Below are 27,198 nucleotides of genomic sequence, written 5' to 3'. Positions count from 1 at the left end.
ACTGAGGAGCAAACCAATGGTTAAGAGGTCTTTAACTTTTTCAATACAATAAGAAAACAACAACTTAATCATGAAGAGACAAATACAAAAACAATATATTCATTTCTCACTAAGCAATATATTTATAAACTAACAATTTCACAAAAAAAAAAAAAAAAAAAAAAAAAAAAACTCTTTTAACTTGTATTGTATAATTCAAACCATATGACATATACATACACCATGAAAAGAAGTAAATCTTGGTAAATTATATTTATTTTGTGAGTCTGTTGTTTTTAATTATTGAATTATTTAAATTAATTACCACTTAAAAAAAAACCACTCATTTGCATTATATATTAATATATAAATTGCAAATTACAAATCACAGAACATTTTGAGGGTGTTTGATCCCACATGAGCGTGTATTTATATAAAAACAAAATAATAAATAATAACAATAATAATTAAAAAAAAATAAACTTGATCAATCAAAGGTTATAGGGTCATTAACCAGTAATCACATCCAATAATATAAATATCACCGTCTTAATTTTTCATCTCTCATCAAGCGTAGCTTCTCTTCTTCCATGGGTAGGTACCTGTCTGTCACTCACCCGCTCTGTCTAACTCTTCCACTATCCTCTTAGATTTCATCGCTTATTCTATCTTCTCCGGCCATCGTCACTGTTACCGCTATCGTCACCGGAAGGTCCTTTGAAATCCCTACTTTGCCCCTACATTTCCTCCTCCTCCTCTCAAAAAACCCTCAAGTAAGTGTTAAGTCTCTTCCTATAACCAAATACATTTTGTTTTATAAACAGAGGCAATTATATTCATGTTAATAATCAGATTATTGTAACAAACCCTATAATTGATGGGGCATAAGAAGCGTACCCCTACTTCTCGGTCCAAACAACTCCCGTCGGCTACGACGGTGCCCTCCGATGAAGCCGAGACTTCTCCTAATCCGGTTAATCTTCCTCTTGCGAAGATCGAACCCTCCATTTCTCCTGAATCGGATGGTTCGACTTACTCGGGAATCAAGCTCGAATGCGAGCGGGCCTTGACTGCTCTTCGCCGAGGTCATCATACCAAAGCTCTCCGCCTCATGAAGGAGTCATGTGCTAAGCACGGAGATAACTCGCCGCACTCGGCTTTAATCCACCGTGTCCAAGGCACGGTCTGTGTTAAGGTGGCTTCGATAATCGATGACCCCAACCGTAAACAGCGGCATTTGAAGAACGCGATTGACTCTGCTCGAAGAGCTGCGGAATTGTCGCCGAACTCGATTGAGTTCGCGCATTTCTATGCTAATTTATTGTACGAGGCGGCAAATGATGGGAAAGAGTATGAGGAGGTTATGAGAGAGTGTGAGCGTGCGTTGGAGATTCTGAATCCGGTTGATCCTGCTAAGGAGAGCTTGCAAGATGAGAGCCAGCAGAAGATAACGACTGCGGAAGCGAGGATTGCTCACGTGCAGAATGAGTTGAGGAGCTTGAAACAGAAATCGAGCATTGCTTCAATTTCGACTTGGATGAAGAACTTGGGGACCGGGGAAGAAATTAGATTGATACCTATACGGAGAGCCGCCGAGGATCCTATGGAGGTTAGGTTAATGCAAGCTAGAAGGCCCAATGAGATTAAGAAGGCTACAAAGACACCTGAAGAGAGACGGAAAGAGATTGAAGTTAGGGTCGCTGCTGCCAGACTATTGCAGCAGAAATCTGAGAGCAATTCAGGACAAAATGAAGGAGAAAGGAGTGACAAGGGAATGGAAGCACCATCAGGGAGTGATAAGAGAGGAGAGAGGAGAAAGTATGGGAATAATGTGAGGAAGAGTGGGTCTAATAAGGAGAGGAAGGATTGGGTGCAGTCATATTGGAATTCAATGAGTATTGAAATGAAGAGGGATTTATTAAAACTTAACGTTAGTGATTTCAAGAGCTACTTTGGGTCATCAAAGGATGGTTTGGCTAGTGAGGTCTTAAATGAGTTATTGACGTTTGCAGAGGAGAATAAGACATGGAGGTTTTGGATGTGTTGTCGATGCCATGAGAAGTTTGCAGATTCTGAGAGCCATATACATCATGTTGTGCAAGAGCATATGGGGAATCTTATGCCTAAAATGCAGGCAGTTTTGCCTCAGAGTGTTGACAATGAGTGGATTGAGATGATTCTTAATTGTTCCTGGAAACCATTTGATATTTCTTCAGCAGTCAAGATGCTTGGAAGTCGAGGGAAATGCCAAGATGCAGACCTTGTTGAGGATTTTTACTCTGGAAATCATAATGAGGAGTGTGATGATTGCTTCAAAGATGCATGGGATTCTTCTCCAGAGAAGGAAAATTTGAGGGATAGCTATGATGATTGTACCACAGGGAGCAATAATGCTGATAGAGTTTCCAGTATTGAGTGTAAAGAATGTGATGGAAACCAGGGTTCTATGGCATATCCTATTGATAGCTGGCCATTATCAGAGGATTTGGAACGGGGAAAGCTCCTCAAAAAAATTCATGCTGTATTTGAGGCACTTATTAAACATAAATGTCTTGCTGCAAGCCATCTAAACAAGGTCATACAACTTACAATGGATGAGTTACAGACTCTTGCTTCTGGTTCCCAACTTCTGAACCATGGTGTGGACCAGACACCCTTGTGCATTTGCTTCTTGGGAGCATCCCAGCTTGGAAAAATCCTCAAATTCTTGCAGGAACTATCTCATTCTTGTGGTTTAGGAAGATACTCTGAGAAAAGTAGTATAGATGATGTAAATGCTGCTCAAGGTCCCGACATGAAAGAGAAAATTGTTCTTAATGGTGATGCATCATATCTCTACCTCAATGAATTTCTGTTGCAATCTGAATGTTCTCCTGGAACATGTACTCATGATGGTAAGGCCACAGCAACTTCTACTAATATTGGCTATGGAAATGGGGTTCTACCTGACGTTGATGCTTTGCTCTCATGGATATTTGCGGGCCCCTCAAGTGGGGAGCAATTGCAATCATGGGTACGTACAAAAGAAGAGAAAGTGCACCAAGGAATGGAAATTCTCCAAACCCTTGAGAAGGAGTTTTACCACCTGCAGAACCTTTGCGAGAGAAAAGGTGAGCATTTAAGCTATGAAGAAACATTGCAAGCTCTGGAAGATCTCTGTCTTGAAGAAACTAAGAAGAGGGACTCTGACACTCGTGATCGCAGCTGTTATGAATCTGCACTTAGGAAGAGGAGGGAAGATCTCGTTAACAATGAAAATGATGCTCTGTTCAGTAGCAGTAGGATTGAGTTAGATGTCATATCAAACGTATTAAAAGAAGCAGAAGATCTGAATGGCAATCAATTTGGATATGAAGATACTTATGGAGGTATGAATTCTCAATTATGTGACTTGGAATCCGGGGAAGACAATGACTGGAGAACTAAGGATTATGCGCATCAAATGGACACTTGCATTCAAGTTGCTATCCAGAGACAGAAACACCAGATATCATTAGAGGTCAGTGTGTTTGGTCTACTAGCTCTTGTATATATAATAAATGTTAATAACGATTCTTGTCCCTTTAATTGGTTGTTTGGCCATGCAGCTCATGAAAATTGATGCCCGAATCATGCGAAATGTATCTGGGATGCAGCAGTTGGAACTCAAACTTGAGCCTATTTCTGCCCATGATTATCGGTCGATATTGTTACCATTAGTGAAATCATACATGAGGGTTTGTATTGGACAAGTCATGACTTTGCATGGCGTTTCTCAACTTTTCTGGTTATATATACTTATATGTATATTGGCAATATCTCTTTTACAGGCACACTTGGAGGATTTAGCTGAGAAGGATGCCACAGAGAAGTCTGATGCAGCAAGAGAAGCATTTTTAGCAGAACTTGCACTTGATTCTAAGAAGGGTACTCGAGGAGGAACTGATAATCTGAGAAACACACAGGAGAAATCGAAGGAGAAGAAAAAGAACAGAGAGTACAGGAAACCCAAGGATTCAAAGGTTTCAATTTCATTAATTTGCTTATGGGCATATTTTATATGTAACTTCACTGTGGAAATTTTATACTTCACTCATAACTGATGTTGCCTGAATGATGTCTGTACATTTCAGGCTACTTTTGGTAATGAGCAGCACTTGCTTCATGATGAGACTGCTGAACAAAGGTATTTCTCTAACTTGATTTCACTTTGCACTTCTATGTTTGCTTTTCTTCAATGAGTGCTTCCACTCTGTTTTGCACCTACGTACAATTAATGCAAATAGTGAGTAAAACCTAAGCTATTGTTTTTGATTCGTTTCTTGCTGCAGTTCCTTTCCAGTTGCATCTGATGGTGACCTCCCAGATTCTGATACTCTTCTTTCATTTAATGATGATGACTTGAAACAACTTGATGAAGAAGTTAGACGTAAAATTGAGCTTGAAGCAGAGGAAAGAAAACTAGAAGAAACTCTGGAGTATCAAAGAAGAATTGAGAATGAGGCTAAACTGAAACACCTTGCTGAACAACAGTATAAAAAGTCTAATCGAACATTTCCAGAAAATGTGGCCTGTATACTGCATGAGAATTACTCAGAACCTGGTGCTGATGATATACATGAGCCATCGGTAAGCATTAGTTTTTGATTCTGTCCTGTTTTGGTGTTATTAATTTTTTAGTTCAATTACATTGTCAGATCTTATCCCGTTACTACTTTTATGCTATCTGTAGAAGGCTTTATTTGAATATTGAAGAGAACCTTACGCGCTTGCACTTTCAGGAACAGTTGACTCAGAAGAATGGGTTTGCCAACAATGTAGAAGTCATGCCTATGGCAAATGGTGCTGCAGAGACGGTAAAATATTCTGCACTATCTAGTGCGCAAATGATTAGTGGTGCACATAATACACAAGTAAATCAAGGTTAGCATCATTGAATAAGGTCTCTGGATGAGGCTATGGTGGCTGTAATTGTTGGAAAATTTTCATCGTCTTTGTTTGGCAGGGCTATCTAATGGAGTAATTTCAGAGGATGGCCTCTTACCTTCTGACCGGCGAATAGGAAGGAGAAGTAGGCGGCAGAAGAGTTCTACTAGATCTTTTGATGGAAAATATCCAGCTTTTTCATCAGAAAAGAATAATGTTGAAGGTGGAAATAGTAAGTATTTCTACTATGTATTTAATTTTTGTTTGCATTCTACTGTGGACATACTACATCATGAATGGAAAAGCAAATGTGGGTGGACCTGATTTGTTAATGATTGTTTGAATTTGGAATGACATGTTTATAATATGAACTATGTAGCATGTTAATGTTAGTTTGTATGTAAATTAGTAGAGTTGCTTTTTATCTTCCTCTTCCCTTTCCATGCTACTGCCTTAACTGGTTGACATTGAAGATTTAATCTGTTTATATTTAGCTTTGTCATTTTATTGTTCACTTTAGTTTATTAAAAAGGTTAAAAATAGTTCAGACATGGTTGTAATCAGAGGGCAGCTGATGTTGAAATTTTAATCTGGACAATAATGCCTTGGAGTTGAGAATATAGTACTGGAAACTGCCACTAATTAGTGACCACTTGACTCCTTTTCTGTTTAAAGAATTATTGATAATGTCAACTGTGACATGTGCCACAGTAAACATAGAATCAGGATTCTTGTATAAGATATTGTTTGCAGCATTTTCTATGTTATCTTCATGCATGGCTTTGGTCTTTCATCCATATTCTGTAAGATTGTTCAGACATTGAATATAGGCCTTTATTCCTGTATTTCTCTGGGCAAAATAATTGTTTCAAGCCACCTATTGTCATAGTTGGTTCTTAGTTCTTTAAGTTCTTACTACATGCATGAAACTTGTATCACATATACTGATGTGCGAAATGAGTTATTGAAGATTCTAGTGTGTAGGAGTGCATCATTAATAGTGTTTCAATAATTGTTCTGTTCCTTAATTTTTTATGAATGTCGAATTTAGTGCAATATGTAATGTTAATATTAATTATTTTGCTTTATAAAATTTGTCCACATATACAAGATCCCTATTTTAACTATATATCTAAAGACATATTTTCCAGTCCTTTGCTGTGTCCTTTTGCATTTCTATTGTCAAGTGCTCTTGTTGCCACTTATTGATGGCTACAGAGAATCAGCAAAATATTCTTATGCTCAATTACTATGAAGTTGAAACTGATTTTATCATGGATCTGTCCATGTGGAACCAGTTACTCTTAGTATGGGGGACAGTGGAACGAAGACATTGAGACAATTACAGGCAGAGGAGGATGATGAGGAAAGGTTCCAAGCTGACCTTAAAAAAGCTGTACGCCAAAGCCTTGGTAAAAGATTTTTTCACCATTTATTTAGTATTGTTATACCTCTGATTTTTTCTATGTTAAACCAGATACCAGTTGATGGTCTGTGAGGGACAAGACTACTCACAGACTAACTATGTGGAGACTGATGCCTTGTGCCGTTAAATTTAAATACTGCTTTTCAGTATTATCATCGGCACATTCTAAAATCATGTTATGCCACCACATTGTGGAAGCTTGCGAAGCTCCAAATTGCATTGCTGTTATATCATCTGTTTTTGCAGGATGGAATGTTCTTGTAGGACCATGGGTTCCCAAACCAGTTTATGATATTAATTTTCAGCAACCTGGTCAATTAAGTCAAGTCTGCCTTGCTTGTTTTGGCACAGTAAATTGAACTATTTATTTATTTATCTATTTTCACCATGGGAACTTTGATATGGTCGAATTATGGGATTAGCTCTTTGGCCTATAATATCTTCTATTTTATTTAAGCAGAAAGAGGCATACTGCCATGGGACTTTGCAGAGTGAATGTTGCTTTGCAAGTCTTTGATACGGATGCACATGTCATTGCTAGATGAACATGTCATTGCAAGAAGAAAGGCTGACAAATGCTTCTTTTCTTTATAGTGATGATCCACATGCATTCATCTACTTGTCAATAGGGTTGGACATTTGGTCATGCGGTTTACCTTTTACTGAATTTGCATTAACCGATTTACATATTTACCAATGGAATTTTACTGTATACCAACCGATTTACTGAATTGATCGATTTACCATACTAGGGCTGGCTTTTTTTTTAAAAAAAAAAAAAAAATCAACACCATTTTGAATAAATCGGTAAATTGGGAATTCTGAATTTTTTGGGTACCTTACTGAACCATGTACTGAATTTTATCCAAACAAGTTACTTTACCGTTTGTTATTTACCATTTTACTGAACTGTTTCTATCGAATGTCTTCGGTTCAGCTCGGTAAATCGGTTTTTACCATATTTTTTCCACCCCTAATTGTCAACATTCAGGACAATTTGCTTGAAAAGAGAATGGTTTAGTCGCAGTTATTATGCGATCCTCCAATTTTCTTGGGTTACTGCTTGTCACCTAACTAATTTATTAATGGTCAGGCTAATCGCTCATCTACTTGTGACTCAAAGAAGGAATATACTCGAAGTTCCAGAATTGTTATTCATTAAACAAACTCAGAGATAGTTTGTTGGAGTACCATTTGCAATGATGTAATTATGATTTTGGACAATTTTACTTTTATATGTATTGGTACTATGCTAGTCAGGTTGACATTGCCAAGTTAAGTGAGATAGACATTATGAAAGTTGAAGTGAAATAAATAGGTTTGCCCTGTTAGATGCATTCACAATGTAATGCACACATGATTCACATTTTTCACTATCATCATATGGCTCAATCTCAAACAATTGCTCATGTTAAGCTGCATTATCATTAATGTTGCCTTGCTTTCCCTTTAACCAATACTTTAGCTTGGGCAAAAGTCTGGTTTGAGTGGCATACATTTATCAGCATCTTAAATGTCTGTTGTTTCTTTCTGTTGATCCTTGAGTTGAAAATATTTGCAACATTATAGCCTTGTTATTTCTGTTGTTTTTCCAGACACATTTGAAGCACGTCAGAAGATGCCCTTGATTTCAAGCATGAGGATACCACTAAATACACCTTTGGAAGCTAACAACGTTGATGTTTCACCAAATGAAGTTGCATCTGAAAATGTGGAAGGAACTGATATGGTTGGTACTGGCTTGCAGAATGATATAGGTGAATATAATTGTTTTCTGAATGTCATCATACAGGTATGATACATGCAATAGAGTCTTTATTATTATGATGTTTATTTAATTTATGCTTTCTCATTCATGTTCTGTACCCTCTTTTGTTTTCCTTTTCTTCTATAAGCTCAGTCTTTATGGCATTTAAGACGGTTTCGAGAGGAGTTCTTGCAGAGGTCAACATCAGAACATGTTCATGTTGGGGAACCATGTGTTGTCTGTGCATTGTATGATATTTTCACTGCTTTAAGTATTGCATCAACAGATATGCGAAGAGAACCTGTTGCTCCCACATCTCTGAGGATAGCCCTAAGCAATTTGTATCCAGATAGTAATTTCTTCCAGGAGGTATTTTTCAAGAACTGTGTTTGTACCCCTTGTGGTTGTAGATAAGTTGTAAAAATCTCTGTGATTGTTTTTTTATTTGCTCACAAGTTAAGAATTTGTATTTGCAGGCTCAGATGAATGATGCATCTGAAGTATTAGCAGTAATATTTGATTGCCTTCATCGAGCATTTACTTCTGGTTCAAGTGTTTCTGATTCTGAATCGGTGGAAAGCAATTGCCTGGGGTCTTGGGATTGTGCTAATAATGCCTGTATAGTGCATTCTCTTTTTGGAATGGACATATTTGAACGAATGAATTGCTATAGTTGTGGTTTGGAGTCAAGACATCTGAAGTACACTTCTTTTTTTCATAATATAAATGCCAGTGCCCTCCGAACAATGAAGGTTTGAATTTGTGGATCGATTTGCTTTTTCCAATGACTTATTATTTAAGCTTTTTAGTTTTGAGTGTTATAAAACATGCTAGTAATTTGATCTCTCTTCATGTTCTCATCATTCAGGCCATGTGTGCTGAAAGCTCTTTTGATGAACTTTTAAACCTAGTAGAGATGAATCATCAATTAGCTTGTGATCCTGAAAGTGGAGGTTGTGGGAAGCTTAACTATATCCATCATATACTGTCAACTCCACCTCATGTTTTTACTACAGGTGATGTGATTTTTCTTAGCAGCAACTATTCTGTACTTGATAAGTTGTGCACTCCTGTAGATACTCAACAATAGATATTTTTGTTCTGCAGTTCTAGGGTGGCAAAATACATGTGAAAGTGCTGATGATATAGCAGCAACATTGGCAGCTCTTAGCACTGAGATAGATATCAGTGTTCTTTACCGTGGTCTAGATCCAAAAAGCACACACACCTTGGTTTCAGTGGTATGTATTGTTGAATGACCATCAATTTTATTATTTTAATGGACTAAAAGGTTTATCAGGTCATATATCAATTGGATAAGTTTTTTTCATTTGGTCGTGTTAATAACCCTATAAGGAAGTTGGGTTTTGTGAGAAAGACATTAGATATTTGTGGAGTGAAGCGAGAACTAGTCTCAAAAGTCACTGAAAGGCAGTAGCTTTGACAGAGACTTTAAGGAGAGGAAGATATCAAAATCAAACACAAAGTGAAAAAAGTGAGAAAACCATGAAATGATCATAAAGGTTATGATAAATGATGAATCAAAACTTATCAGTAGCTTTTGATTACTGCATGAGAATGATGAAACAAAAGTTATCAATCTTATCCTCAGGAAGCATGAAGTGGAGAGAGTTCATGAAAAAAGACTTTTCTTTTCTATTGGGGCTAGTTGGGGGAGAATGTTACCTAGGGAACTTATATAAAAGGGGTAACCTTTATATAGAACCTTTCTTACCTGAATAGATTCTGACCCCCCTTATTATGCATGTACTGATTCCTTACTCCTGTAACATGATTTGCTGCATTAGCTTCATTCCTTGTTTTACTCTTGCAACTTTTAGGTTTGCTATTATGGGCAACATTATCATTGCTTCGCCTATAGTCAGGACCATGAATGGTGGATCATGTATGATGATAGAACTGTCAAGGTATAAATTTGCCCCTACTTAAAACATCATGTGTTTTTTTTTTTTTTTTTTACTTTTTGTGCGTGCTTCTGTTGTTATAATTTGTGTCATATTTTTCTAGGTTGTTGGTAACTGGGCTGATGTTCTATCCATGTGTGAAAGAGGGCACTTGCAACCTCAGGTACTATTTTTTGAAGCTGTAAACTAATAGTTGGTGGAATTGACAAATTATATGCTGCCCAAAAGAGCACTGAGTTCAACACATCTTGACAAGATTGCTGCTTGTGGTGAGGTGGTATTTGTAGTGATGCATTGCAGCTTTACACCGATGCAGTTCATATGGTTAAAAAAATATATATATATACAGCTTGGATTTTGATGAACCTTTTAAGTTTTGATACAAAATGAGAGTTGTGATATAAAACAAGAGTGTTGTCATAAAGCGAGGAGGTTTTGTAGGAAAGAGATGGTTGGTCTTCTAAGGGAAAAATAAGGTGTCAAGGACAATTTTTGTTCGGCTTGAAGAAGTCAGTAATAGAAGAGACAGGAGTGCAAATTTTGGCACTCTTTGCATCTGAATACTAATGTCGGGGTAGTCAGGATTTGAGTCCAAGGACTTATTCTGTTTTTCTCGTGGAACTAACTTTCCAAAAAGGCAGGCGGGATTGGTTGAGAAAATGACTAGTAATATTCCTGTTTGCCTGCCTCTGAATGCTATGAAAGAACTTCTGAATATGCTTTTTGTTAAGGTGGCAAATAACATATGGTTGTTGCGAGGAGCGAGCGTTATACTAATTAATAGCAGTTGTAAGTGGGGAATTTAGTTAAATTAGATTCAATTTTTCCAGAATTCTTTCCCCTTCCAGAAGAGGTTTTGTATAGATCAAAATTGCCCCCGCCTTTGGGCTTTCAACTCATCATATGCGGAGCTAGTTATTGTCATTGCATGTGGTCATCTTATAACGCTGATGAGGAATCAATCAAATAGTAAAGCAAATTTATATTGCTCTTTCTTCTTATTTAGTTAAGCTGCTTTCCTTTTTTTTTTTTTTTTTTTTTTTTATCGAACTGGATAATAAAATAGTTCATTTTTCTTCTTCTTCTTCTTCATCTGTGGTGCTGGGAATGCGATTTTGTACATATGGAACTTAAAACATAGACAATGAATCTTCCTCGATGTTCTTTGTAAGAAATCTTCTTCAATATTCAATGTGTTCATAAGGACCCAAATTTTACTGCATCTTTTTATTTGAAATGATATTTAAATATTATATTTACATGTAAATATAATTTTTTATGTAAATAATGAATTTTATTAGTTATTCAAAATTCTTCACATCTGAACTTCATTTTTAATTTTTTTTAAGAGTGGTGTAGAGGAGTGTGAGGTTTCGACATTTAGCTCTTACAAGACTTGTATAATATACTGTGTAATTCGAAGACAACCTTTAATGATTATTAATAAAATATGTCTGCAAATGATCTCTTAGTCTAACAGCAAGGAGTTCAAATTGCTTTAACTGCTGTCGGTTCAAATTAGATATTGTATCCATCCATATAATGCATCTAACAACTTAGATATTGATTCAAGAATTTTTTTTTTTTTTTTTTGCTCTCAGAAAATAACGGCCTTTTCTACTGCTAAAATTTAAAATTTAAAATTGGAAAAAAGCAGTACAGATTTCAGTCTGGATATGCTCATGGTATTTAGGAGGGCCAACAATCTATGGCACAGGTAATAATCATGGCCTAAAAATCTGGCTATATTTAAAACATGTATTAGAAAAGAAAACAAAAGAAAAGAAAAGAAATCTAAGTGCGAAAGCAGAGGAGGATTGACAAAGATAGCCCCCCTAAAAATAGGACTCTGCTAAACTATCAACATTCAAAATCTTCCTTCTTCTTCATCATTTTCCTCTTTTTTTTTTTTTTTCTCTTTTTGTCCTTTCTCAATATCATCACCATTCCCCACTGAAATAAGAACATTAATATTCATGTTGTAATACAAATATGACCCTGCGCTGCCTGCAAACACCGTAGAAGAAAGTGTTCATCTGATCTGAGTGTTCTGCTATATATCGAGCCAATATTCGAGATAGGTTTCCGGTACATCATGGTTGCTTGGCTACTATCTCTTCATGTTCATATAGAAATGTATAGGCAACATCCGATAGACTAAATGGTCTAGCTTCTTCAATAATGGATGTTCGATTGGAGCACGTAGAGGCGATGGACTCTCCAACTGGACTTAAATGTGGGCAAAATAGCCGAAAATTGGCCGGAGAGGATACTGATTGTATCGAAAATTATGACTGAACGCCACGTGGCAGCATTCTTTTGAAATGTACTTTATTTGGTAAGACTAAACTTGAAAATTATAAGTCTATAATTTTTAAAATAAAATTAAAGAGATTCAAAATAATAATTTGATTAAAAAATGTTAAATTATGCCATTGTTTTATTTAATTTTTAAAATCCAAAAATTTTTATATTCAAAAATTAAGACGTTATAGTATTGATCTCAATTCGAAATTCTTTAAATTTCCTTTTTTTTTTCTTTTACTTGTTAAATAATATTTCTGAGAATTAACATCTAGTGAATCATTATTTTAATTTCATAAAATTTAAAGACTTTTTATTGTATAAAATATTAAGATTAAATCATTTCATCCATCATAATGGAAGAAAACTTTTATTTTCTTCATTTTGGAGATTATAGATATATTAATAACATCTCTATTGGCATATAATGTTTTTCAGAAATTTTCATTCTTTTGAATAGTGTTCTTAAAAGCAAATCATATTTTTTAATTTAAGAGTAGCTTTTAATTTATTATCACGATATATAATTTTGCAGAGTGAATATAACAGTACTTTAAAATCAATATTATGCTAAATCATCTAAGTTATATGTATTACAAAGAATGGTATATATATTAGAGTGCATAATCTTTTTATAGCATTTGTTATTTTACTAATCATTTGATTTTTTTTGAGAAGTACTAATCATTTGATTAGATTTACTAATAGAAGAACAGTGATAAACACTAATTAAGTTAATCTATTTTTGTGGTATTCAAAACTTTAAATTCTAACACGTATTATTATGTGAATAGACAGAGAATTTAAGATCAGCAAATGTAGAATTTCATAAATACTAATCTTATAATGCCAAAAATAAATTTGTAAATTTGTTGCACTAACTTGGACTAATTACTAGTAATTTTTTTTAAGGTAAGGGCAAATAGGTGTTAATGGCTTGCACTAATGGTATCGCATAACATATGAAGAGGTAATATAGCAAAAAGGTCCCAAGAATCTGGCAACAAAACCTGCAATAGAAAAGAAAAGAAATTTGGGAAGCCACGTTTTAGCAAAGATATGGGTTAAGTGTAAAAGCAGAGGATTGACCATATATAGCCCCTAAAGATAGGACTCTGCTAAACTATCAACATTTGTCCCTAACGGTCGTAAAAGAAATTATAAAACTTGAAAGAAACAGCACCCCCCTTCAAATTCGCTCTCTCTCTTCAATATTGCAATCTGCTCTTTTACTAAGTCTTCATATCCAGCAAATCCGCTCATATCAGACCTGTTCAGCATCCAAAATGTTTACCCATTTCTGTTTCAACAACATCACCATTATCATCTTCCTTCTTCTTCATCATTTTCCTATCTCTTTCCCTTCATCTTCCATTTTCTTTCCTTCTCTTTTCCTTCTTCATCAACATCATCACATCACTGAAATTATAAATTTGTTATTTTCCTTCTTTAATTTATGCTGGTCCTGCAAGAAATTTAGATAAAAAGAAAAAAGAAACAAAGAAAAACATTATTGATGCTACAAATATGACCCTTAAGGGTGGCACTAGCCAAGCCTGCGCTGCCTGCAAATACCAAAGAAGAAAGTGTTCATCTGAGTGTCCTTTAGCACCATACTTCCCTCCTGACCAACCAAAGATGTTTCAAAATGCTCATAAATTATTTGGTGTAAGCAACATTCTTAAAATAATCAAAGATCTTGATGCTCCTCAAAAGGCAGAAGCAATGCGTTCTATTATCTATCAAGCCAATATTCGAGATAGGTTTCCGGTTCATGGTTGCTGGGGTATTATCTGTCAGCTACATTTCCAGATTAGACAGGCGGAAGAAGAGCTTCACGCGGTTCATGCTCAGCTAGAAATGTATAGGCAACATCACCAACATCAGATTTCTTCTTTAACTGATGATGTCCCTTCACAATTAGAATTAGGCATGGCTCCTCCTACTAATGCCCTTTCCCTATTCAGTCATAACACTCCTCAGCCTTACAACACTGTCAACGTTTTGCCTGTTTCACAGCAGCACTCATATTCTAATAGCAGCAATGTGAGTTACAGCTCTGGTTACTTAGATTCCAAGGATCATTTAGGGAATTCTATGTGGGTTCAACATGCGTATGGTGGTGCTACTACTACAAATAATGATAATAATAATAGTAGCAATTCAATGGCACTTCAGTCTCAATTGGTTGCCTCACAACCATTAGCTATTCAACAAGAAGTTGTTCAAGATTATGATGAAATTCATCCATTTTTTGACACTATTGATGACATTGATTCTAAAGAGGCCTACAACTCGAGGTAAAATTTATTAATTTAGTATTGCTCATATGCATATTTGATAACTGATAATAGTTATTGCTATTTATATCTATAGTTCAACTTTAAATTGGTTTCTTCTAAAATAATGTCATAAATTTTGTATTTCAGCTCAGAAGAATCATTAAAGGACACGACAGAGTCAATTGAGCATGTTGCTGACAATGAATTGAAGAATGCTGCTGCATGCTTCAGTCTTACTAGTGTCAATTGATTCCACTTTGATAGTGTCAATTTGTCAGTAAGCTGGAGCAGAGTATTATGATTTTTTTTTTTCCTTCCCCTTAATCTACATCACAGAGTACATTCCACAATTTTGAGCTTTTATTTTTCTTTTTCTTTTCAAATCCCTTTTGTAGAACTTTTAAGTCTTAACTTAGAATCAATCATTCACTTTATAATGTTTTCTTGTTTTCAATAACTGTAATCTTTTGCCTGGATGTTGATCATATTTTTGTGGAGCAATATACATTATGGAGGTGAATCTCCAGTTTACTCTTCAAAGTTTATATATATATATATATATATATATATAGTTTTCCTGTTTATTATTCATTATGCTATTCAAGAATCTAATAATCAATTTGCATATCATTCAATGTACGAAACAGTAATTACCGATGCTTGCTTCCTAACATCTTTGCACTTAGTGTAGGATGAAGAGTTAGTTCTCCGTATTTGACAGGTTCAACTCATATGTTATTACTCTAAAAAAGAAAACTTTAGAACATATTCCTCTGTTGCCATAGAGGTGTATGTGAGATGTATTTGTCAAATATCCATCGAAGTATGGAGTGCAGAAGAAACAGTGGAGTTGCGCATCAAAATTACTCCTATCAACACTAGTCCAGCAATTTTGGTATATTATTATTTTCATGTATATAATGACTCCTGATGTTTTTTAATATTTTTGCAACTTCCAGACATTTATGAATAAATATTCTTATTTGAGCAATATCTTATTTTCAAAAGTGCTCACTGTTTTAGCACTAATCCAGAAGAATAAGAACTATTATCCTTAGCTACCATGATTTGATTGATGAACAGCTCAGAATTCATAGCTGCCTTTGGAATGAGCTTCATAGTGATGGAATCATCATGAAGCGGAAAGGTTTATCAATACAGGTGAGTCGTATGGAACATTGTGACAAATTGGTTGAGATTGAAGATCAAATGCATCGACAATTTAATGTTTCAGAAAGAAGGGCTTTGATTGAATGCGTTAACTTGCAGAGTTCCATAAACAAATGTTCACTGATAAAGAAATAGCCAAAGGTTATTTTGGTTGATTAATCTTTCATCAAAAAGAAAAAAAAAAAAAAGGTTTATTAGGAATGCAGCAGTAGCATCAGCTGGGAACAAGATCAGAGAATGCTGAATAAGATGACTTGCTTTGTTCACTTTAAGGTCTGTCTATTCTAGAGGTGGTATGTCTAGCTGAGGAGGCTATATAAGGTCCTGTAGTCATATGACCTCAAAAAGATGGATGAAATGAGTACAGGTTTTAATTTTATATATCTTATTGTAGGTTTTAATAGTTGACGTTATTTGGGCATCTGATATGGATGACACTACTAGCAGAACATGAAAAAGCAAATTGCACTTGATTGTTTGTAAAGCATTAATAGAAGTGTCAAATTTTCATTAAGTACAATCATAGATAAAGAAAGACGTTGAGGACAAATTAAATGGCACAACTGAATTCTTCATAAGATTTGTATGCAAATTCTCTCTTTTCATTTCAATTGATTAAGCAGTGAATATACAAGCTTATCTTTCTACATTTAGTAATCTGAAGAAAAGAAATTATTGACTCACTTTGAGCAAGGTCATATAAGCCTGGTGTTGTATGAGCCACAAGATATGCATTTATGATAATGCCAATGGAAAGGAGCTGCTCCTTTCTTCTCACAATCATTGCATAGTATATCCTGCAATCCCGTTCATGGGTGATCTAACTAAATATATATTTAACAATATCATGCAAGAAAAATAAGGACAAGAACATCATTAACCTGAGTTTTGCTGGAATATTCATCTGGCATTTTCTCTTCAGCCAGCAGTGCGTCCAACATCTTAAAATAAACCTGGAAGGCAATTTCACATAAATTCCAATACAAAATACTAAAGAAAATCCTTCCAAAGACATGGCAACTTCATGCACTAGATAAAAGTGGCTACTAGATTAGATTCATGAATAAAAGAATGAAATACCATTTGATCATACCATAAACTAATAACTGAACTTTTGAGATGGAAACGACAAAGGAAATGTAACTATGATATCTGCTAACTGACCTGCATGTCCCCAAGTGACTTGCTACAGATTGGACATATATAGTGGGTACGTGTGTAGTCCTGGAAGCGGCATTGCAAGCAACATTAAAAATGTCAAAACATATGTAAACTATCCACGAAAAAAATTGGACAGTGCTTGGAGCTGAATACCTGAAAACATGTTGAGTGCATCACATGACCACATGGAAGGGCTTTTACTGGATTGCTGGATGTGAAAATGTATTCATGGCAAATTGGGCAGTTTTCTTCCAAAGATTTCTCCCTGCATGGATGCACTAAAAGCGACCGTGACATGCAGGCATTGCAATTCATGCAATGGAAGTAGCCAATGCCCAATCCCTTCCCTACTCGACAGAGGTTACAAAAAGGGCAGTGGTAGATCTCCCTGTTAAAGATCTTCTACGTCAAAAACTCTCAAGAGTTTAAATTAAATGTAGAGGAGCTAAATCATTGTAACAACTTTTCACAACGAAAACTGAAGAAAAGTACATCCAATTTGGTGATTTTCAAAAGTAGGCTGATTTGCCTAAATGAGAGATAATCTCAGATTATACCTAACGTGTGAGAGGAACATTAAGATCATGTGCAGATCATAATGCTGGACAATTTTTACCCATGTATATATTGTGGATATAATTATAATCATTTATTATCATGAATCATGACACCGTGCTATTTACAAAAATATTCATTGAAAAGTTAAAATTATGATAATGAATATTATACGATTGTGGTAGATTCCAAATTGTAGCATATCAGTCATGTTCACGGTATAAACAGAGATTTTAGAATCCTAAGCAGGCTGATAAGCAGTCAACCAAGTGAGTATTGAATAATGAATGATAATCTTTAAATGCCTATATTTTTATAATGATTTTTGACAGGAAAAGCATTATTAAGAGTGAACAGAAGCCTCAAAAGACATTTATTTGTTGGGGATCAAATAAAAGAGCAATCTTAGTGACAAAATTATGAAACTTCTGTTCAGCACGTCTTAATGGAAATAAAAATGGGTAAAAGCTGCATAACCTGTCATCATCAAACACTTTGCAGATCTTGCAATAGTATCTTGCCATGGATAAATTGTTACATGAGACAGTTGAGCAAGTCTGCCCAATTGGCTGAATGGTTAAGCATTTCATGCACATCATCTTTGTAATAGCTCTCCTGCACAAGTAATAGAGGGAATGGAGGTTGAGAAAAAAACAAGAAAAGGAAAAAATGAGAAAGTAAGAAGAAAATTGAGCAAGTTTGAAAAAGAGAAAATTATTGATACCTGTCTGTTGAATGGTCAGCATCCTCATCATGGCAACGTATGCATGTATAAAGCTTGTTGCAACAGGGAGTGACGAGTTTACTATTCCTTTTGTAGTGTTTGCAACCCAAGGTTACCTTGAGAGGATCACGGTAAGATGGATGCTGCCCTGGAACTTCTTCTCCTTTACTTGAGATGATTGCTTCTGAATTGGATCTCCGTTGTTGAGCAATCCAACGACTGAAAAAGCATGGAGGCTACTTTTTAATTCCTTCAGTACACAGTAACACTTAGGATGATGACAAGAAAGCAAATGATTATATGGTTTCTGCTAGCTGCATGTTGAACCATATTATAAACGTTGACTTACAAATATAAATAGACTTGGCCATGATTATGAAACCATGGCTACCTTAACTGACTGTGAGTCAATGAAAACAAATAGCATGATCATAAGCTTTAGTATATGAGAGAGTTAGATTTCCTAGCTTGAATCAATTTGTTGGTTTCTTTGGGGTCCTCACTAGCATAATTTGGTCCAACTTCAACCTAGGGTACTAGCCTTTTGACTTATTCATCCATCCAATCAGATATTATCTTCTTAGATCAGAGAAGCTATAGGATTACAGTGATCCAATATGAATAACAGTCAATTAGATCGTCTTTCTCTTTTTAAGGGGGAAATGACAATTTAAAAGGTTAGTGATAATGAAAAGCAATCACCAACCTCATTAGCAGGTTCTGCATGATATACGATTTCTCCTGAGGATCTAGGGATGAGTCCCCAGACACCCTTCTTATTGCAGCCTCCAGATCAGCTTGAGTCATGGTCAAATGGTGCTCTTGATACATGGACGTTGAATTTGATTGAAAAGTTTCACTTGGTTTGTCTATCTCAACTCTGATATTTGCCCCTTGATTGCATCTCTTGTTTTCACTTTCACTGACAAGTTTTTCACATTCTGAACATTCATTATCTTCATCTCTATCGAAAGCCTTAGCTTCAACATCCAAATTGCACTTCCCCAAAATGTCAACATTAGCACCAAAACAATCTTTTTGCTCGATGCCCTTTTCACAGAGGATGCCGCCTTGTTTTCCATGAGCGTCTTTGGACAGATATCTTGAGACAATCTCCAATGGATCTGTAGGCCACAAAGAATTTGACTTCTCTTTCATATGGGGTGTATCATACCCTTCCCACCATTCTCCTAGCCATTCATCAAACATCGTGTTCTTCGTCACCCTATGCAACAAGGACATTATGGCTTGCTGTTCTGCTGGTGTTAAAGAGCCAATCAGCCAGGGTATAATATCTTGTAATGTTTCTGCTCTGGCTTTCCCTAGCATGAGTCCGATGATCTTTTCTTGCTCCTGGATGGAAAAGCATTCTCTAAATAAGGGCCAAAGTTCAATTTCTTCATGATGAATATGGTCAGAAAGTAGTTTATGCATTGATTTGCATGTATGATGGAGTTTCATGCACAGCTGATTGTATTTCGCCATTCTTTGATCCTGCATGCTGGAATCAGCACTAAGAACTGTAACATGCATTTTAGACATCTTCTCTAAAATGAGGGAAATCTCACTGAAAAGCTTAACTTCAAGCTTGTGATCAATAGTATAGGAGTTACTGATATTTTGGACTTCTCCTTTTGCTTCCAAAGCAGGAAAGGCAACTTCATCCTCAGTGTTGCTATGAAATTGATATCGAAGCCAAATAAGATGGAATTGCTGGTTGAACTCTGTAAGAAACCTGATGTTTTCAATCAGTTGAGCTGAACCAGAGACAAGGTATTCCAAATCTTTCTTGAGAGCCTTGTGGAAGAAAAAGATGAAGTCCATTGGTTTTCGTTCATCAATAGTGGAAGTTGCAGAACTCTCTCCACCAGGTAATTCAGGAAAAGGTTGCAATAACCTTTTTGTTCCAGGAAAAAATATATGCAAATTTATTTCACTTGCATAGAACGTCTCATGTGCCTCAGCTTTGTGGAATACTGAAGAAGAAGCTGGTAAAAGCATCTTGCCCTTGTTAGCAGAGACTGGTTCTGTTTTACTAGATATAGATCCTCCACAAGGTTGCTTGTTTGAGTGTAAGGATGAACGTACATCTTCCTTAATTTGCTCATATAAAAATGAGCGTCTACTCTTGAATATTTTCTGCAAATTCTTTGCAAAATTTTCAGTGGAGGTTTTACCTGAATAACCAGTGTGGAACCACTCAAGTAAGAGGGACGCAAAATATTTATTGGATAAATTGTCACCCAGCTGGTTTATACTGTGAAAAGTGGACCTGGATACACTCTCAGATAAATGAGCTGCAAACCAAGGAATTACACACTTTAGCAGTCCTAGTGGCATCAGATGAAGGACCATATACAAAAGCCGCAGCTGGGTATCATTGCTATAGTTCTTGCTGATAAAGGGAAAGACCTGGTAAAAACTGAAATATGTCAAATGAAAATGTTGCAAGCATTCTGTGATAGCTGTTTTCTGGTTGATACCCGCTCCTTATTGGTTAATAATCCAATCCTACTGATTTTATAAGCCAAAAAATTATTATAAAAAAAAAAAAAAAAAATCTCTTACCTCTATCTCGTGAAATGAAAAATGTTTGCTAATATCTATCACAAAGGATTCCAGTTCCCGGCAGAGCATCTCTACAAACTGGGACAAAGCTAAATCATTGCCGAAGTTGCATTGTAGCAACTGATGTAGACTTTCTATACGACTTTCAATGGGGAATTGTTCACTGAAGCACATAGACAGATGACTGTTGGCAAGTTCATTTAACATAGGATAGAAGAATTTCTTCAATGCATTACTGTTCACCGGAAAGTATAGCATCAGAAAACATGAAAATTAAACAAAAACAGAAGATTCCTAACAAAAGGGATAAACTGGTCTAGGAAAAAGGAAAAAAAATAAAAGAGAGAAACATGTTCTACTAGGAAGTTTGTTGTTACAGTTGTGTGTCAAGTACAAGTAAGTGCTTCAGCAGCCATAGAAATTACCAGTAGAAGATTATGACATCAGCAAGAAACTTCAGCCGGACTAATATTAAATCTATATCTAAAGAACTTCTTGAGTTTCTTCTTTGATATGCATCTTCCAGTGTTTCTTTCAAATCTTTCTGGATGGCGAGGTGCCAAAGATGGAGATATTCGACCACATTGTTTCCAACATTGTTTTGAGAACAATACATCTTCATACATCCATCAGGATCGTTTCTAATATTGTTAAAAGCTCCAGAAGGGGATTGTTCATTCTTATGAAGCCAAGAAATTACCACCTGCAAACATCTTTAACATGATTAACAATGAGAAAGTTGATTCAGATTTACAATTTAGGTCAGGATATACCTCGTGCAATGATTTTTCCTGGGGTACGATTTCCTTAATACAATGTATAACATCCACTCTTTTTTCTGGACTAAGGAAGGAGATCATCCATGGCAACAATTCCTCCAGCAGGATTACAGGAATGCTGCAAAAGAACTGCCACACTAACGAAGCCTGTTTTTTTGGAGAGAACTGCTGCATAAGCAAAGGAAAAACCTGCATCCACACAATGATCAGAACACATTTTGCATAAAAAAACAGAAATTAGAATCATTAACAACAAGACTTGTAGTTCTAAAATACATTTAGACAGGAATATTTCGAAGAGCAGCAGTTAGATTTTTATTTTATATATCCAGATCATACAATTTATTTGAAACTTATAAGGTTCACCTTTTATCCCCCTGTCATAGGACAAACAATCACATGTTCCTGTCGGTCAAATATTCCACTTTAACAGTAATATAATGACCATACATTCATTTTAAAGGAGAAAGACAAGGACAGGGGAGAGGTTGCCAGAAGAGAATGATTCTTGAAGGGTATGGATGATTAGCTTCCAAAATTTAATTAGCCTCAACAAAACATTATGCATCACCATCATCCATTAAAATTTCGTGATTCTGATGCTTTGTCAAAATTTACAGCTATTTTTCTTTTCTTTCCTTTTGAACTTTGTTTGCAATGAGTCAAAATCCTGCACCAGTTCCAGTGTGATGTTGATCCACATGCAAAGGGAATAATAGAATAAAATATAGGAACATATTTGATAAATGGGCACTTCTAACATTTCCGAGGGACAATGCCTGAAACAATCAACAATTGTGAGTTGTAATGGTATGATTTTTAGTTTCTGTCATCAACATATGAAGTCATTAGGCTACTAATTGAGTGTCTGCATCTTAGTTCATGAAGTCAAGGGTTCAAATCTTGACGCCTATTTCCTCTTTAATTCCGATATACCAAAAAGAAAAATCAACATATAATATTGGCAGTCCTAATATAGGGTAATGGATTAAGCTGTGACAATAATCAGAAAGAGATAGCCAGAATTTATAGGCCAGATTGAAAGGCAACATATGGTAGTTCAAAAATTATTATCAACAGAAAGTAAATGCCTACCTGCTGTTCTTCTTTAAGCATATGCTGGCAAATGGATGAGTGCATGGTGCCAATGCATAATATAAGTTCCTGAAATTGCTCAGAACCATCTTTATCTTCCTCCATCAATGTATCCAAGCAATGAAAAATAGAGTCAAACAAGTCGTCGATGCTGTTATGTTCAAGCGAATATTTATATACAACATTTTTAATATGAGCATCTAATGCTAGAAAGATAACCTGCCACATGAAAATGCTCTATTATGAAACCTGAAATCATAACATGGACTAAAAGCTTAAGACATTGTTTTTTTCATTCTGCTAATCCATTTATCAAGTAAAAAACAAGATGATCTGCATCATTTGAAAGCATAAGTTTTTCTTTTTTCTACGCTTTGCAGTATCATAAATTTGATATTGATTTGCTAAACGTAAGAAACCAAATTCAGAAGTTGATATTGATGTAAATGATTTTGAAGTTTAGAACTCATTTACAAATGACAGAATTTGGTTTAATGATGTTGAATTCCATAAAATTATATTCAGGAGAGTAAAATGAAAATTTCCCTTCATCCCAAAACATGGAATTCCACAAACATTTCACGGAAGTCATGTATACCAAATATGGCCTTAATCTCTCACTAAAACTATATCAGTTAGTGTAAGTAAACTAAGATTCTACTGTTCATTGACCATAGAAAGAAACTCTTTTGCACTTGCTTATCTGTTAAATTTAATTAAAGCATAAATATCGAGTCCTTTCAATAATTAATCTCTTCCTAATAAGAGAAATAAAAACCTTCTGTTTTTTTTTTTTTTTTTTTTCTGTTGTGCCGTCTCCTCAACAACCAAACATTCAATAGAAATTTAAAAAGAAAGATATCCGGTTTGCTAACCTCATCTTCTATGGCAGAATGATATTTATGCGCAAGTTTTAGGAAATCGAATCTTTTGCGGAGCTCAGTTATCAGTTCACGTCTATTAGACGCATTTTCAGATGCAGTAACCGCCAAGCGATGCAGGTTGGAGAGCTCTTCGTGATGTGCCTTGTGGAAATAGACAAGCAAAAGTATAGGAGCATCTGTGAGCAACACATCCGAAAAGAGTTCTCCCTCCACCGTCATTGTCAAAGATGCTGGTCCTGTGGCTACTACTTCCTCTTTGTCCGGCGGGCATTTTGGAGTGTCTCCGGCGCCCATATAATTTTGTAGCACGCACCATGAACGGCGGGAGAAGGCAAATTTTTTGCACCGAGTAGAAGGGGATGAATATAATGGTCGGATACATGTGTATGATTTGGGATTTGCTGTGCCTCCTCTTGAGAAGCTCTAAATTTTAAAAATACAAATGTGTTTTATATTCTTTATGCCACCGTAGATGACAGAGATGTTATACCAAACGGCTATGGCGCTATGCGTTGGTTTTTAGACGTTGACAATTGAATCCCAAGCGCTTTTTTTTCCAATTTACCGGGAAACGAAAATCAAATTTGCTGGACTGTTGGGAGTTTAACTATGGATAATTCTATTGCCAGGCCCAATAAGTGGTTTTAACCAGTATTTTTTATTTTTTTATACTTCTCCGTACTTTATCTGTTTTAACTGTGCACAATAATAATCAATTTCGCAAAACATATAGAATATATTGTGAAATATCAAATACATGACTTAAGTTTACCACTGAGCTACCCTCGTTCAGATTTAACAACAGTTATTTAATCGATTGAATTAAGTTCGGTTTATATTAATAAGAAATAAGTTTTAATTTTAACTTAATTGGATCCCTGCATAATCTATTAGTTTGTCACTAAACTTTTTACTCGGGTGGATGAAACTTGAAATTGATTTCCTATAATTTTGTTGACCTCCAAAAGACGAGGAAGTGCAACTCACACAAGTGATAAGTGTGTGGATTTAGTTTTGTTTAGGAAGTTGTTAAATAATTGTAATTTTTGACTAGATTATAAACGCGATTATATTAAAGAGAATGTCAAAAGACATGCCGTCCGTACTTTGTCGTTGCCAATGCTTGGATCAACTCCGGGAACAATAAACTCATTCGTCCGCTAGTTATTTTATCGCAAGCTCTATTGTCGCTTTATGTGCACGTGTGCATCTCGTGTCCAGCGTGTGCTCTGCCTGTGGCTCCACGTGTTCTGCGATTGCCATGCATCGTCCTTGTATGCTCGAAGGGATGACTTATATGGATTCGAATTTTTAATATTCATATCGCCATATTAAATTTATAACATTTGTGTTTGACACGCATAGGAATGGACGGCTTAGATTTTATTTAAAAAATAGTAGAAAATAATTGACTTTTAAATTATAATTAAATTAATATATGAGAATTTTTATTTAGATAAATTAATAATAAAGTTTTAATATATAATTTTATTAGTATTTAATCCTTCCATTAGAAAATATAAAAAATCAAATTGTTAAAAAAATTATAACTTAAGTATTAATTTGATTTAAGAATTAATATATCAATCAAATTGATTGTGAAAAATATTAATTTAAACGAAAGTATAGAAATGTTTATAAAAATCAAGGTGTATTTTGAGTTATAAGTTAATTACATTATAGTTAATTTTTAGATACAAAGACTCTTACGTGCAAGTTTGACTACTTTATAGACGAATTTTGAACTTTTCCTTTAAAAAAGTTTAATAAAAAACACAAATTTAATTTTAGCTATTGCTTCGAAGTTAATAGATAATGGTAATAAAAGGTTATCTTATGTTCAAAAGAGCCAAGTAAAAGAAATCAGGCTGGGTCTTAAAATGGGATTCGGGCTTTTATTGTGTTGGGTTTAGTTCTTTCTATACGGGCTTTTAATTGTAAAATTGGGCTCTAAAGTTTCTTCTTACAAGGACGGAAAGACCAAAAAAAAAAATCTTCTGCGGCTACGTGGCAGCACATCACATCGATAATCGACATTTCAAACACAAAACGACAAAATTTATGATTGCCAGAGGGTTAAGTTCCTGACAATTGTCCCTCTGTCTTTCAATATTTTATCTAAATTTATTTAAAATAATACCAAATAAATTATTTTAACGAGTAAAACAATTATTTTCTCAATAATATATTATAAATACTTTGTGCTAAAATTAGAAATTCAATGAAGACTACTTCATTTATCTTTCCCAAAAAAAAAAAAAAAAAATAGAGAATTTCATTTAAATGATTATTCTCAGTGTATTTATTCTTAGCTTTTTTTTTTTTATTTTGTATTTACTATTATTAGCTGGAGATATTTTTAGACTAATTTATACACATTGAAAATAAATTATATTATTTTTAGTTAATCCTAATTCGAAACCATTCATGATTCGTGGAAGGATAGCAAGACACAAATCCTTACAACTCCTGTTTGTCCTTTTTCTTCTTTCTTTTTTAAGACTCTTTAAATATTTTATCCAAATGATCAATGTATCTGGCCTCCTTTCGATGCTGAATACAATTCAAAGGATGCTTTTTTTTTTTTTTTTCTTGTTGTCATTTGAAGTAATATAAACATGGATTTAGATTATAATCATTTAAAATATTGCTTTAATATAGTTGTAACTTAAAACACGATTTGAAACCGTGGATTTTGGATTTGATGGGATTGGGATGAAATATGAATGTCTGAGCTAGATTATTATCGAAGCATTCTTTTAGTAAAAAAAAAAAAAATCAACTGTATGCTTATTTGAACACCATATCCGGATAAATTATATTAATTTCATAATATTATATAGTTTTAAGTTTTAATTTTTAATCATTAAATTTTGATATTTGTTTTACTCACCAGAATATTGTTGTTGAAAAAAATAACATGGTAATAAAAATTAACTATTTTATTAACAAATTCATATTTTTTTCTAAATATATTAATTTAGAATCCACCTATTAATTTATTTGACAAATAATGAAACATTTAAAAAAAAATTTCACCTATTATTTATATTTTTTTTTCATTTTCTTTTTTATATTTCTTTCTAATCATTATTTTATTTTTGTGATATATGTTGTTTTTTATTATCATATTTATGTTTCAATTACCCGATTCCGGTAAGTGAACCTCATTGAAACAAAAAAATAAAATTAAGTAATTAAAAAATAATAAATTAAAATTAGTGACCTAAATAAAACTAAGTATAAAATTATATGACCATTAAAACATTTACGATTATTGTTCCAAACATGATATAAGTTATTTTGAATAGAGGAAAACATTTACGATATTGATAAATTTATATATAACCTTATAAATGTATATTTTTTTAATTTATTAATTATTGATAGCAATTATCACCAGTCCCTGTTTATCATCAGACACCACTATCGGCCACCGGCCACTACTAAACATCAATGCCAGTCACCGACGACCCTCGTGATTTAACATTTTTTATATTTTCTCATAGTATTTAACAATGAAATTTTTTAAATACAAAATTATATTATTATAAATATTTTTATGATCATATTAGTTAAATATTTTACTTTTAACTAATTTTTAATATTGTAACCAAAATGTCATTTTAAAATATTTATGGAAGAAAATATTTTGCTTATTTTCTTTTAAATAAATTATTTTCTGAAAATCAAC

General features: G+C 34.4%; 3 protein-coding genes across 7 annotated transcripts; 2 read left to right on the top strand and 1 right to left on the bottom strand.

Annotated features, from left to right (window-relative positions):
• The first annotated feature begins 526 nt into the window (after nt 1-526).
• Nucleotides 527-11,204, top strand: LOC105640478 (hypothetical protein). Its single transcript, XM_012224799.4, has 15 exons — nt 527-3,478; nt 3,567-3,695; nt 3,789-3,980; nt 4,092-4,144; nt 4,290-4,587; nt 4,740-4,881; nt 4,964-5,116; nt 6,183-6,296; nt 7,906-8,102; nt 8,211-8,426; nt 8,534-8,809; nt 8,926-9,073; nt 9,165-9,298; nt 9,899-9,985; nt 10,086-11,204. The coding sequence occupies exons 1-15, from the start codon at nt 857-859 to the stop codon at nt 10,170-10,172; spliced, it is 4,848 nt and encodes a 1,615-aa protein (XP_012080189.1). The 5' UTR covers nt 527-856; the 3' UTR covers nt 10,173-11,204.
• Nucleotides 11,205-13,223: 2,019 nt separating this feature from the next.
• On the bottom strand, nt 13,224-23,961 carry LOC105640477 (zinc ion binding protein). Of its 5 annotated transcripts, none has more exons than XM_012224798.4 (13): nt 23,496-23,961; nt 22,621-22,839; nt 21,520-21,714; nt 21,172-21,449; nt 20,747-20,981; nt 18,885-20,590; nt 18,179-18,397; nt 17,932-18,069; nt 17,053-17,287; nt 16,903-16,962; nt 16,620-16,691; nt 16,423-16,535; nt 13,224-13,751 (listed from the first exon to the last, which is right to left on the bottom strand). In XM_012224798.4, the coding sequence occupies exons 1-12, from the start codon at nt 23,796-23,798 to the stop codon at nt 16,434-16,436; spliced, it is 3,762 nt and encodes a 1,253-aa protein (XP_012080188.1). In that variant the 5' UTR covers nt 23,799-23,961; the 3' UTR covers nt 13,224-13,751; nt 16,423-16,433. The 5 variants fall into 5 exon arrangements, with proteins under 5 accessions (XP_012080188.1, XP_020537560.1, XP_012080185.1 ...); XM_020681901.3 differs by having other exon boundaries at nt 13,224-13,705; XM_012224795.4 differs by lacking the exon at nt 13,224-13,751 and having other exon boundaries at nt 16,307-16,535; nt 22,621-22,771; nt 23,496-23,637.
• On the top strand, nt 13,745-15,108 carry LBD27 (LOB domain-containing protein 27). The gene is made up of 2 exons (XM_012224793.4): nt 13,745-14,586; nt 14,716-15,108. Exons 1-2 carry the CDS (start codon nt 13,814-13,816, stop codon nt 14,816-14,818), a joined length of 876 nt encoding a protein of 291 aa, XP_012080183.1. The 5' UTR covers nt 13,745-13,813; the 3' UTR covers nt 14,819-15,108.
• Nucleotides 23,962-27,198: the final 3,237 nt, after the last annotated feature.

The sequence above is a fragment of the Jatropha curcas genome, chromosome 10 (genome assembly GCF_041381405.1).
Source record: "Jatropha curcas cultivar XTBG-Jc1 chromosome 10, XTBG_Jcur_1.0, whole genome shotgun sequence".
NCBI classification, from domain to species: domain Eukaryota; kingdom Viridiplantae; phylum Streptophyta; class Magnoliopsida; order Malpighiales; family Euphorbiaceae; genus Jatropha; species Jatropha curcas.
This window is presented reverse-complemented; position numbering and strand designations above follow the sequence as displayed.